General features: G+C 34.1%; 1 protein-coding gene across 1 annotated transcript; it reads left to right on the forward strand.

Annotated features, from left to right (window-relative positions):
• The first annotated feature begins 423 nt into the window (after nucleotides 1–423).
• On the forward strand, nucleotides 424–3,552 carry LOC120080411. The gene is made up of 3 exons (XM_039035071.1): nucleotides 424–1,006; nucleotides 1,124–1,245; nucleotides 3,072–3,552. The coding sequence occupies exons 1-3, from the start codon at nucleotides 745–747 to the stop codon at nucleotides 3,234–3,236; spliced, it is 549 nt and encodes a 182-aa protein (XP_038890999.1). The 5' UTR covers nucleotides 424–744; the 3' UTR covers nucleotides 3,237–3,552.
• Nucleotides 3,553–13,794: the final 10,242 nt, after the last annotated feature.

A 13,794-nucleotide genomic window follows, 5' to 3' on the forward strand; every position in this document is an offset into this window, starting at 1 on the left:
TCAAAGGTAAACTTGGAATAATTTCCAATGAACATGTTTTCAAATTAGATTTGTATTCTATTGAAGACGTCGAATTTTGGGTTAGTTTGAGCCATTTTAATTTATTTTTTTTCTTTTTAAAGCAAATTGTAAAAACCGCCATTGATGTAGGATGGTAGTTGCAATTATACTTTTAAACTTTCAGTTATAACAATTGAGCCCTCAAACTTGTATAAGTGTTAAAATTGGACTCTCAAACTTATAATATTTATATAAATTGGACTCCTAAATGATAAAAATTGAATCTCTAACTTATACAATTGTTAGAGTTAAGTTCGAGGGTCTAATTTTAATATTTACGATTAAAAGTTTAGGATATAATTTCTACCGTATGTTTGGGGGAATTTGGCCATTCTTTTTTAATTTCTTTTCGTACTATCCTAAACCTTTTTCACCTTTTTCCCCCTCTTTTCTAAACCTATTCCACGTTCACCCCTTCCTCCATTAGCAGCCACGGTACCCCGGCCCCGCCGCTACTGCTGCCAGACGCAGTCTCAGCGCCCGCCGCTGCACGCTGGACTCTCAGCCTCTCGACGAACTCGCCTCCACTACCTCCAATTCACACTTAGAGCTACTTATCTGTGCTATCTGCGCCGTTGGTTAGATCGCGCTACGGCACTTTTTTCAGTGCTGATTTGAAAACCCCAAAATTCAAGGTTGGAAAAACTACCAATTTACTTTGAGATCAAAGTCAGTGCGACAGAGATGGGGCTTGGAATCCTAAGATCCATTGTTCGACCCCTAACGAGGATCTCGCGATCACGCCCCTCCACTTCCCTAACACCATTTCCATCAGCTTTCACTTCCATTAAACCAGGGTTTCATCTCCCTTCTGCTAGTTCAGTCAGAATTGAAGCTCCTTGGTTCTCGATTGCGAACCATTTCCACAGTTTGACCGAGACTCGGTTTCCGAAGAGAAGGCCCAGTGATAAACCCCGTCGCAAAAGGGCGAGCTTGAGACCCCCTGGTTCGTTAACTTGCATTTCTTGAATATTTAGGGCATGGGATTACAATGTCCTCTTAATTGGAAGTTCGATTCCATGAATTATGGTTTCAATTTCAAATGCTTTTTGTTGAATGGCAGGGCCATACGCTTGGGTCCCATATACCCCTGGCGAACCAATTCTTCCTAATCACCCGAACGAAGGAAGCGTGAAAAGAAGAAATGAGAAGAAACGCATTAGGTTGCACCGTGCTTTTATTATGGTTCGTATGTCATATTATAATTAACTTTGAATTCATGTTGGGTGATTTTTTTTTTTTCTCTTTTTTACTTGTTTTGTTTCTCCACTTTTGAATTTTTCTGTTCTATGTAGTAACCATTGCTGTGTTTTGAGATATAAATGTCACGAGTATTACCAATTGCTGAAGTTTGTAAATTTATTGTCCTGGCCTATTGGCAGCTGTTTTATATTGATCTGTGAACTACACATTATATTAGCGAAGGGGGAGGGCTTTTAAGGCTAAAATTTTTTAAGCTTCTACGTTTGTAAAGGGATATGCTAGTTTGAATGTGGCTCGGTTGGTTTATGTTCTTAACCAAGAGGTTAAAATATTTGAATCCCCAACCCCTATATTGTTGAACCTAAAACTTAAAAAGTATTTTGAATTTTGGTTTCCAAGTACTTCGTTATTGTTTATGATTTAATCGGCATTGTTATATTGTACACCCTTTACTTTGGTTCTGTAACCTGTATGCTGCCTTGTGATTTTTGGATATAGAAAATTCCAAAATCTTTTCTTTGCAAATCTGGCATTTGTTTTGTTGTATTTGTCCTATCAAAATATCATTGCTTACCCATTCTTTTTCTAGCATTTCCAATACTAGATCATGGTAATTTCATTCAATAATGACTGGTTTTAGGTTTAAGTTTTGGTCCCATTTGATAACAATTTCATTTTTAGTTTTCCTCCCAAAATCCATACTATAATTTTCACGTTTCTTAAAGAAACACTTGGTTTTTTAGAACATTTGTAGAAACCAGATAACAAGTAAATTAAATTATGAGTAAAAAGGGTGTTTATAAGCTTAATTTTCAATAACCAGAAACAAGAAACCAAACTAATGGACCCTTAGTAATTACTGTTTGATGATTGGACACAAACATTGATTGCTCAATTGATATGTAACAAGTTTGACTCCTATCAAAAAAAGATATGTAACAAGTTTGAGTGTGCATCTAATGACAACTGGAAATTTCTTGTTGCTGTAAGGTTTCCATTTTGTTCCAAATCGTCTAAGTGACTTTGCAACCCTAAACCATTCTAATTCACATTTTGCACAATGATTAATTCTCTGTGCATACATATTCATGGACTATGATTTCCAAGTCAAAACATTCTGACCGTAAACTTCTTATGATTAATCTGAGGCTTTTGCATCATCAAATTATTTTGATGTCTGTTTCCCTTCTTTGATGCTATTTAAGACTTGCCATGCTAGTTGGTAAATTGTTGCGGATGTTATTTATTATTATTATTTTTGGGTAAATTGGTAAAATATCATGACTTGGTTTCTTCTGCATCACGGTCAAGTGTTTTATTCTCAATTTGGATATGGCTTAATCCATAATAAAAGTTTGCTTCAATCCGACATGAAACTCAATAGTTTTAGTGTTTTAGATATCTTCAATCTGAACATGATTTCATCTGAATCATTCTATTTGACTACAAGATGAAATTCAGTATCTTATATCTATGTTGACACTTCTTTCTTGATATTACGGATACAAGTGTGTGCTGTATTGAAATTTCAAGCCTTCTCTGTTTGCATTCCCCAAAATTTCTACTTGATGTTTATGCCATACCATGACTTCCAAGTTGTAACTCTAGCATCTCCTAATATTCCAATCTGATGTCGAAATATGAAAAATTCGAGCTATGCACATTTCCAAACCATGGTTTGGCTACTTGCAGATTTGCAGTCTCGAGAGAGCTTGATATAGCTTCATTAAAAATTTTCACTTAGTCTTCTAAGAGAATACATTTATTCACCTCTACCAAGCGGTTTGGTGTTTTTGCATTATTTGCAGGCTGAAAAAAAGAAACGGAAAGCTCAGGTTCAAGAGGCAAAGAAGAAGAAACTTATCATGAGGGTGGAACGCAAAATGGCTGCAGTAGCAAGAGAAAGAGCATGGGCTGAAAGATTAGCCGAACTTCAAAAGCTTGAAGAACTGAAGAAAAAATCCATGGAATAGATTGTGTAGTCATGTCTTACTTTTTCCATGTAGACTATGAAGATTCTTATTTCCCAATAGCTTCTTTCTCTTTTCCTAAAATAAACACAAATCAAAATTATATTGATCTTTAAGAGTTCAGCCATTTTGCAAGTGCAATAGATATTTGCTTCAGGATTCATCCAATGGCAATGGAACTGGGTTCATACGGCTGCTAGGCAAAGGATGATCAGTTGAGTGCAGGTTAAGATGTATGAATTAAACTGCGGTATGTGGATTCGAACAATGCAATGTAGCTTGATGCTCATGTCGAACTAAACTAGTAACCTTTTTGGTATGTGGACGCTGACCTCTCTTTGGATTGCATGGATTAAATTGTAGGAATTAAAATTTCTTTTGTACAAATTGGTCGGGTTTGGTTTTAAGCTTAAAAAACCTTTGTTTCCAACTTTATTGAAACCTTTTTAAATTTATGCATTCCAATGGCAATAGTTCGCCCGTATGTATTGTAGTTTTTCTTTCTATGCTATTCAAGCAAAACATTGTTCAAGCAAACTCATTTGTCTTTGTACTTTTTTTCTGTTAATGTGGTAACGATAATTTTACTCTGTTCATGTATACCAACATTTTTTTTTATAACCACACAAACTATAGATGAGTTTTTTTTTTTTTTTAATTTAATTTTTTTCATTCTACAAATTTCTTTTATGGGTTCAAATAAGGATAATAAGGGATTTTTATATGGATGACCTATTATTGGTGGTCTAAATGAGATTTGATCCAACTTTTGAAAATTGAAGTTTTTTTTGTCTTCTTTTTGTGTCATTGTTGGATGAAATTACCAAAACAACTAAGATGCATGGTGATGAGTTGTGTTTCTTGATTCTCGATCTCACTCTTACTCCTCAATTAACGTTCGCTCTCCTTCCTTCTTGATATGAAAAACTTAGAAATTCATTATTAAAAAAAGAAGGTAAAAATTGGATTGAGGAGCGAAGACTTTCACGGGTGCAATTTTTGTTGTTTCAGTAATTTCATCTCATGATAACCTAAGCAAAAGGTAAAAAATTATAGATTCTCAAAAGTTGTGTAAGATCTTATTTGGGCTTAAAAAATAGGCCATTGACACTAATTTCCCCAATAATTTGTTATTTTTTGATTCCATATAAATTTCTTCCCTGATCAGTGATGGTGGTGTATAAACTTTCATTGTTGTTTTGTTTTGGTTTTTTACAAAGATATTGAATGCTAAAATAAGAGGGGGACTTCACAAACCTAGGTCAAGGCACACACAAACACCACAGAAACAAAGGTAAAAATCAACCACTTAGCAAAACAAGGCAAACATAACTCAGAGGAAAAGATCCAGAGAAGATGTAGCTTGGGACCCTATAAAAGAAGCACCAAGCCACTAAGAATAACAAGTAAACACTTCAGACCGAACATCCAAACCAATCACTTGGGGAGGATGCAAAGTAGCACCATGGACATGCACATATGCTCACGCCAAACATGATAAATAACAGCACACTAAGTAACTCTCTAGACCTTACGCCTTAGTTGATTACCTGCACTGAAGTAACAAATCCAATTGAGCTCAGTATCCCAAAGCGCGATCTTATGGGAACACCTTCCCCACAAAATCACATCACCTCAAACAACCTCACTAAAAGGACATTCAAGAAATAAATGATTCCAAAATTCAACTCCACTAGTACACAAAACACAATTGCTCGGAATATCAGAACACCATTTCCATATATGATCTTGAGTTTGTAACCGATTACGAATAATAAGCAATGAAATGAAAGAATGTCTGGGAATACTACCTCCAAAAGAAAGAAGGTTGGCCCAAGGCACCACAAGATAACTAGGTTGTAAGCACCCCCAAGCACTAGTGACTGAAAACACACTAGTCGACAGTGATGCTAGGTCACACTATCCTCCCGACTAACCTCTAGCACGATCAAATGAACGAGCAATGAGAGATCAACAAGCTCTCTAGAATTATAAGGTTAGTCCCAAGTCCGATTCGGGTGCATGAAATCCCCCACCTTACAAACACACTAGTCGACCAGTATGCTAGGTCACACTATCCTCCCGACTAACCTCTAGCACGATCAAATGAACGAGCAATGGAGAGATCAACAGCTCTCTAGAATTATAAGGTTAGTCCCAAGTCCGATTCGGGTGCATGAAATCCCCCACCTTAAACACACTAGTCGACAGTGATGCTAGGTCACACTATCCTCCCGACTAACCTCTAGCACGATCAAATGAACGAGCAATGAGAGATCAACAAGCTCTTCTAGAATTATAAGGTTAGTCCCAAGTCCGATTTCGGGTGCATGAAATCCCCCACCTTAAACACACTAGTCGACAGTGATGCTAGGTCACACTATCCTCCCGATAACCTCTAGCACATGCAAATGAACGAGCAATGAGAGATCAACAAGCTCTCTAGAATTATAAGGTTAGTCCCAAGTCCGATTCGGGTGCATGAAATCCCCCACCTTAGCATGAAGGGAACTATTTGCACCCAAAACAACAAAAAAACTAAATTGTTGGAGGGTAGGGACTTCTTTGAGCCAAGGGTCAAACTAAACTGAACAACTATGTCCATTCCCAATAGAATATCGATCTAGGGGCTACAACCATTCGAACATGCAGGATAGCTTTGTTATACATTGAATATTATATAGTCAAGAAAAAGAAAGTTTTGAAAAGTGCATTGCAAAATTGACATTCCTGTCAAATATTTCGCTTCCTGTAAATATTATAGAAAATAGATACCCATTAAATGCTCATGTTTAGTGTCTATTGACCATGTGTCATGCCCCAATTTTTCAAAGTGTTGTCCACATGTCTTGTAAATACTCATTCTTAGTGTTCATGTAATTCACCTTCTACTTACCAAATTACTTATAAATAGTAGCATTTGGTGGGTTTTGAAAGACATACATATGGAGCAAATTCCAAAAAGTTTGGAGAAAGTGGAGAAATCCATAATTTGTTATTTTATTTACTTTTGTTATTTATTTTATTTTATATATTTATAGATATTATGTTTAATTTATTTTAATATTTATTTATTTTCTTATTTATTTATTCCATATATTTATATTGCATTTATTTATTTATTTTAATATCATATTTTATTGACATTCGTGTTCTCGTAGTACTCCTCAAATTCACAACATGTTATCAACACGAGCTCTTATCGTTTTTCCTATTAAAGGTAGGTCCTAAAGGTATGTCGATTTTTCGCTCTTCGTTATAATTAATAAATTTAATGTTATTTTGCATATTTAATATCTTTTAATTTCTAATATAAATACAATATTTTATGATAGTGTTTTCATGTCAAAACTCACAAAATTAAAGTTTACTGCCCTTGATATAAACGACAGTAATTATTTGTCATGGGTGCTTGATGCCGAAATCCACCTAAATGCTATGAATCTTGGAGAAACTATTAGAGAAGAAAATACAACATTCAGTCAGGTCAAAGCAAATGCTATGATTTTCCATCGTCATAATCTCCACGAGGGATTGAAAATGGAGTATCTTACAATAAGAGATTCTCGTATCTTATAGAAAAATTTAAAAGAGAGGTATGATCATAAAAAATACAGTTATTCTTCCTAAAGCTCGTTGTGAGTAGATGCACTTGAGGCTACAAGATTTCAAATTAGTAAGTGATTACAACTCCACATTATTTAAAATCAGTTCAAAATTGTTGTTATACAGAGAAAATTACTGATGCTGATATGTTAGAGAAAACATTTTCTACCTTTCATGTCTTGAATATGCTTCTACAGTAGTAATATCGAGAGAAGAGTTTTAAACAATATTCTGAACTAGTTTCATGTATTCTCGTGGCCGAACAAAATAACGAGTTATTGATGAAAAATCATGAATCTCGACCAACCCTGTAGTGAGTGCTGTAAATTTTAATAATAATCGTGGTTGAGGTTGTGACCGTGGAAGAGGAAGAAATAATTATTATTTTCGTGGTGGTTGTTATAATCATTTAGATTTCAAAAGGACCACACAGAATGATGATCATAAAGGAAAAACTCCACAAGATAAGAGTTCAAAAAGTGTTGAAAATAAATGCTTCTGATGCGGAATGACTAGCCATTGATCACATACTTGTCGTACGTCAAAACACTTAGTTGATCTCTATAAAGCCGCCCTGAAGGAAAAAGAGAAAAATGTGGAAGCAAATTTTGCATACCAGGATAATGACATATTTGACCCCATTTCATATGACAAATTTGGATGTGGCGGACTTTTTTTAATCTTTTGAAAAGGAAATCAGTAGAATTGATAGAACATCAAGTGTTTCATCTGACTTTAAAAAAATCTAGATTTAATGTATTTTTTTCATCTTCGTGTTTTTTTTTCCTCTTAGTAGATGTTAACCTTTATATATTCCAAATGTTATTTTTGTTATTGTAATTATTATTTTTTTTTAATGAAGAAACCTGGATCATTTTCATATGTTGGATGACTAAAAAATGAGTAAAGAAGATTTATGTCTGGCAGATAGTGCAACTACATACACAATACTTACAAGTAAAAAAATATTTTCCAAACTGGAAATGTTGGATGCAAAAATCAATACGATATCAGGTTTTGCAAGCCTGATTGAAAGCTTTGGAAAAGCAAATATTATTTTGCCTAGAGGAACAAAATTTACAATTGACAATGCAGTATTCTCTAGTCAATCAAAGAGAAATCTACGTTGTTTTAAAGATATACATTGCAATGGCTATCATATTAAGGTTGATAGTAAGAATAATGTGGAATATCTATATATCATATCCACTGTCTCAAACGAAAGATGTATACTGAAAGAGTTGCCTGCTTTATCTTCTGGATTATATTATACTCATATATGAATAATTAAAACATATGCAACAATGAACCTGAAGTTCATGAATTCAGACATATTTACAATTTAACATGACTGATTGGGTTATCCACGATCTATAATGATGAGGAGAATTATTGAGAATTCAGATGGTCATCCATTGAAAAGCCAGAAGATTCTTCAATCTAATAAATTATCATGTGATGCTTGCTCTCAAGGAAAATTGATAATTAGATCATCACCAGCTAAAGTGGGGATTGAATCATCTGGATTTTTAAATGAATTCATGGTGATATATGTGGACCTATTAACCCACCTAGTGGAGCCATATAGATATTTTATGATATTAATAGATGCATCCGATAGATGGTTACACGTGTGCTTATTATCAAGTCGAAATCTTGCATTTGCAAGATTATTTGCTGAAATAATTAAGTTAAGGGCACAATTTCCTGATTATACAATTAAGACCATTCGTCTTGATAATGTTGGTGAATTTACGTCCCAAGCTTTTGATAATTATTGTTTGTCAATTGGGATAAGTGTTGAACATCTTGTAGCTCATGTTCATCCACAAAATGGTTTAGTACAATCATTCATAAAACGTTTGCAGTTAAATGCTAGACCATTACTTATGAGAGCTAAACTTCCTATATCTGTATGGGGACATGCTATTTTGCAAGCATTGTCACTTGTATGCATTAGGCCAGTAGCTTATCATAAGTACTCGCCATTACAATTAGCTTATGGCCATGAGCCAAATATTTCTCATTTAAGAATTTTTTGATGTGCAGTATACGTTCCAATTGTCCCACCACAGCATACTAAGATGTGTCTTCAAAGGAGTTAGGAATATATGTTGGATATGATTCTCCATCAATTATTAAATATCTTGAACCCCTGATGGGTGATGTATTTACTACACGATTTACTGATTGTTATTTTAATGAGAGAAATTTTCCAACATTAGGGGGAAGGAATTAAGAAGTTAGAAAAAGAAATTATATGGAATGCATCATTATTGTCTCATTTAGATCTACGTACAGATTAATATGAATTTGAAGTTCAGAAGATAATTCATTTGCAAATTATAGCAAATCAGTTACCAGATGCATTTATAGATGCAAAGAAAGTAACTAAATCACATATACCAACTATAAATGTTCCATCAAAAATTGATATCGAAACACAACAAGTTGTCACTAATGAGTCTGAAATATACCAGAAGCGTGGTAGACCAGTGGATTCCAAAGATAAAAATCTTCGAAAAAGAAATAATTAATAGTCAAGAAGACTTAGTTGAAGATGTAAATATCCATAAAGAAATCCTTGGCATGACTAGTGAGGAAGGTGAAATACCTAAAGATAATAATGAGATTTCAATAAACTATGTCATGACAGGAAAAAGATAGAACCGAACTCATGTAGTTATTGACAACATTTTTGCATTTATATCTGAAAATGAGGATTCTGAACCAAAATCTGTTGAAGAATGTTGACTTAGAAAAGATTGTCTTGAGTGGAAAGAAGCAATCGAGGCCAGAATTAAACTCACTTTCAAAACGTCAGGTTTTTGAACCATTAGTCCGAACACTAGAAGATGTCAAACCTGTGGGATACAAATGGGTATTTGTGAGAAAAAGAAATGAAAATAATGTGGTCACAAGATATAAAGCAAGACTAGTTGCACAAGGTCTTTCACAAAGACCTGGTATTAATTATGAGGAGACGTATTCTTCGGTGGTGAATACAATTACATTAAGATATTTAATTGGTTTGACTGTGTATGAAAATTTGGACATGCATCTTATGGATGTGGTCACGATATATTTATATAGATCTCTTGATAATGATATTTATATAAGAATCCCAAGAGGATTTAAGGTACCTAAAACATATAAACAAATTCTCGGGAATTGTATTCTCTAAACTTATAGAGATCATTATATGAACTGAAACAATCAAAACGAATATGGTACAATCGCTTGAATGGATATTGTTGAAAGAAGGATATCAAAATAATCTAATATATCCATATGTTTTATAAAGAAATCATAGTCGAAATTTACTATTATAACTGTATATGTTGATGAATTAAATATAATTGGAACTTTTGAAGAGCTTTCAAATGCAATAGAATATCTTAAGAAAGAATTTGAGATGAAAGATCTCGGAGGAACAAAATTTTGTCCTGGCTTGCAAATTAAGCATTTAACAGATGAGATATTTGTTCATCAGTCAACTTATACAAAAAAAACTTTTGAAAACATTTTATATGGACAAAGCACATCCATTGAACATTCCGATGGAAGTTCGTTCATTAGATGTTAAGAAAGACATATTTCGACATCGAGATGATAATGAAAAACTTCTTGGTCCTAAAGTACTATATCTTAGTGCAATTGGTGCACTTATATATCTTGCTAATAATACAAGACCAAATATTGCATTGTCGGTAAATTTATTAGCAAGATATAGTTCTTCTCCAACTAAAAGACATCAAGACGTAATTAAGTATATACTCCGTTGTCTCCAAGGAATGATTGATATGAGTTTGTTTTATTCAAATAAATCTAATTTTGATCTAGTTTGTTATGCAGATTCTGGATATTTATTTGATCCACACAAAGCTAGATCTCAAACAGGTTATCTACTCACATGTGGAGGAACTGCTTATTGGGAATGTCCTAAAACTTTGCATAAATCAACAAAAGTTATTGATCAAGTTGATCCTTCAACAAAAGTTGTAAGTCTATCACATCCTTCTCATGAATTGAGAATGCCTCGACGTAGTGGGAGGGTTGTTCAACAGCCTGACCGCTACATGGGTTTAATAGAAACTCAAGTCGTCATACCTGATGATGGCTTCAGGTAATGGAAGATGTAGATAGAGACCAATGGATAAAAGCCATGGACCTAGAAATGAAGTCAATGTACTTCAATTTCGCCTGGGAACTTGTAGATCAACTAGATGGGGTGAAACCTATTGGTTGCAAGTGGATCTACAATAGAAAGAAAGACCAAACTGGTAAGGTGCTGGCCTATAAAGCTAGACTTGTGGCAAAAAGTTTTACCCAAAGAAAGGGGGTAGACTATGAAGAAACCTTCTCTCCTATTTCCATGATTAAATGTATTAGAATACTTTTATCTATTGCTGTTTTTTATGATTATGAAATATGACAAATGGATGTCAAAACAGCCTTTTTGAATGGTCATCTTGATGAAAGTATTTATATGTCTCAACTAGAAGGGTTTGTTGAACAAGGTCAAGAAAAATTTTGCAAGCTTAAAAGATCTATTTATGGGTTAAAACAAGTATCTCAATCCTGGAATATAATATTTGACACTGCGATCAAATCTTTTGGCTTTGAATAGAATGACAAACATTGTGTTTACAAGAAAATAGTCAACAAGATTGTAGCTTTCTAGGTACTTTATATTGACGATATCCTGCTTATTGGGAATGTGATAGGATTCCTTGATGACGTAAAGAGATGGCTAGCATCACAATTTCAAATGAAAATTTAGGAGATGCTCAGAATGTTCTTGGAATCCAAATTATTTGAAATAGCAAGAACAGAACGCTAGCGCTATCTCAAGCATCTTATATTGGCAAAATGTTGCCAAGATATAATATGAAAAATTTCAAAAGAGTATGTTGCCTTTTAGACACGAAATTTATTTGTCTAAGGAACCGTGTCTTAAGAACCTAAAGAAGTTGAGGAAATGAAAACAATTCCATATGCATAAGCAGTTGGAAGCTTGATGTACGCTATGTTGTGTACATGCCCAGACATATGATTTGCAGTCAGAATAGTTTGCAGGTTTCAATCCAACCCTGGATACAACCATTGGACTGCTGTTAAGAACATCCTCAGGTATCTATGGAGATCAAGGTACTGTATGCTCGTGTATAGTCTTAAGGATTTGATCCTTACAGGATACACTAATTCTGATTTTCAAACCGATGTAGATTCTAGGAAATCTACTTTGGGGTCAGTATTCATTATAAATGGAGGAGCTATAGTGTGGAGGAGCATCAAACGAGTTATATTGTTGGCTTAGAAAATTCCTAACAGATTTGAAAGTGGTTCCAAATATGCATCTGTCGATCACCCTGTATTGTGATAACAATAGAGCAATTGCTAACTCAAAGGAACCTAGAAGCCATAAACCCGGAAAACATATCGAGTGAAAGTACCATCTCATCAGGGAGATAGTACATTGAGGAGACGTGATAGTCACAAAAATAGCCTATGAAGATAATCTTGCTGATCCATTTCTGAAGGCCCTCACGGCTAAAATGTTAGAGGGTCACTTAGTCGACTGGGACTACGAGCTTCACAAATCTAGGGCAAGTGGAGAATGTCAAAGGTATATAGATGCCCTAGTTTATTGTACTTTCTCTCTTTCTCAACATTGTATATTTATATTTATTTGTAACTCACGGGGGTTTTAGTCTAAGTGGGAGATTGTTGAAAATGTCCTAAAACTCGTAGTTTGTATTTTAAACATATTCTATTTTGCAATAAAAGTATTATTGAGACTTCATTCAATAAAAATAGTATTGAAATTGCATTTCGTTATAAAATCCAATAAACAAATGCATGGCTATAGTATGAATACTTTAACTTTATATAGAGACATAAAAGAGGATCAAGTTTTAGTATACAACCAAAAAGGTCTATAAGTATGTGGATGAGATTGGGTGCCTCATCCTGTGGATACTATGGATGCGACCCACTTTGTATATTGATACAAACAATGTGATCCCAAAATCGTTCATGTAGAGACATCCGAGTGAGGTCATCCTATGCAAAAGACGTTTGCATAAGACCGGACCACGAAATAGTCACTTTTCTTTACAACAATCATTTACTATTAAAACTGACTATTTCAAATCGATGGCTTAAGGTAACTCGATCTTAATCCTGAGCTAACTATAAACTCCTATTTATTCGGGATTATCCTTTGATTTGCATAGGTGAGAGTAGTTGAAATCATCGGTTAATAAGCCTCCCATTTTGGGGATAAAACCAAATAGATAGTTGGGGACATAATCCTGCAAGATGGAATTCGTTCCTACCTATCTTAGAGTTAGCAAATAGATTGTTCTCTTAAATACTGATTCCTGGTCTTAAACAAAGGGCCCCACCCTCTTATGATAGAGAGGGATATGGTTTATTAGTTGGACTATAAACCAATTGTTGAATAGATGATCAATGGAGACTTAAGTAGTAAGATGTATTTATGGGGTAAAACGGTATTTTTTACCTGACTGCAAACACGAACGACCCGTGAAGAATCAACTTACTGATTGTGGTTAAATCAAGTGGACAGAAATATATCTATAATGAGGAGAGTGCAACTACTGAGCTATAGTGGTATGTCTCAGTAGTTAATGAATATTTGATTAATTCGGTTTAAAGAGTTTAGCAAATTAATCTCAAATCGTTGGTGCTCAGGATCTGTAGGTCCATAAGATCCCTCTACTAGCTCGTAAAAGATTAAACCTTGGGTCAGAATCTTGAGTGAATTTGAAATGTTCAAATTCAATTTAGTGTTTAGATAATTATATTGGATATAATTAACGTTTAAATTTATTGAAATTAGACGAATTTAGAAAGTTTAATATATTTAAATAATGATTTAAATATTGATTATATGAATAAAATTGATGTTCGAATTAGGGGTGTTTTA

Source organism: Benincasa hispida, chromosome 6 (assembly GCF_009727055.1).
Source record: "Benincasa hispida cultivar B227 chromosome 6, ASM972705v1, whole genome shotgun sequence".
In the NCBI taxonomy this organism is placed as follows: domain Eukaryota; kingdom Viridiplantae; phylum Streptophyta; class Magnoliopsida; order Cucurbitales; family Cucurbitaceae; genus Benincasa; species Benincasa hispida.

Coding starts and splice junctions, on each gene's coding strand:
- LOC120080411 (XM_039035071.1), top strand. CDS start 745: ATGGGGCTTGGAATCCTAAGATCCATTGTTCGACCCCTAACGAGGATC. Junction 1,007..1,123: donor GGCGAGCTTGAGACCCCCTG/GTTCGTTAACTT, acceptor GTTGAATGGCAG/GGCCATACGCTTGGGTCCCA. Junction 1,246..3,071: donor TGCACCGTGCTTTTATTATG/GTTCGTATGTCA, acceptor CATTATTTGCAG/GCTGAAAAAAAGAAACGGAA.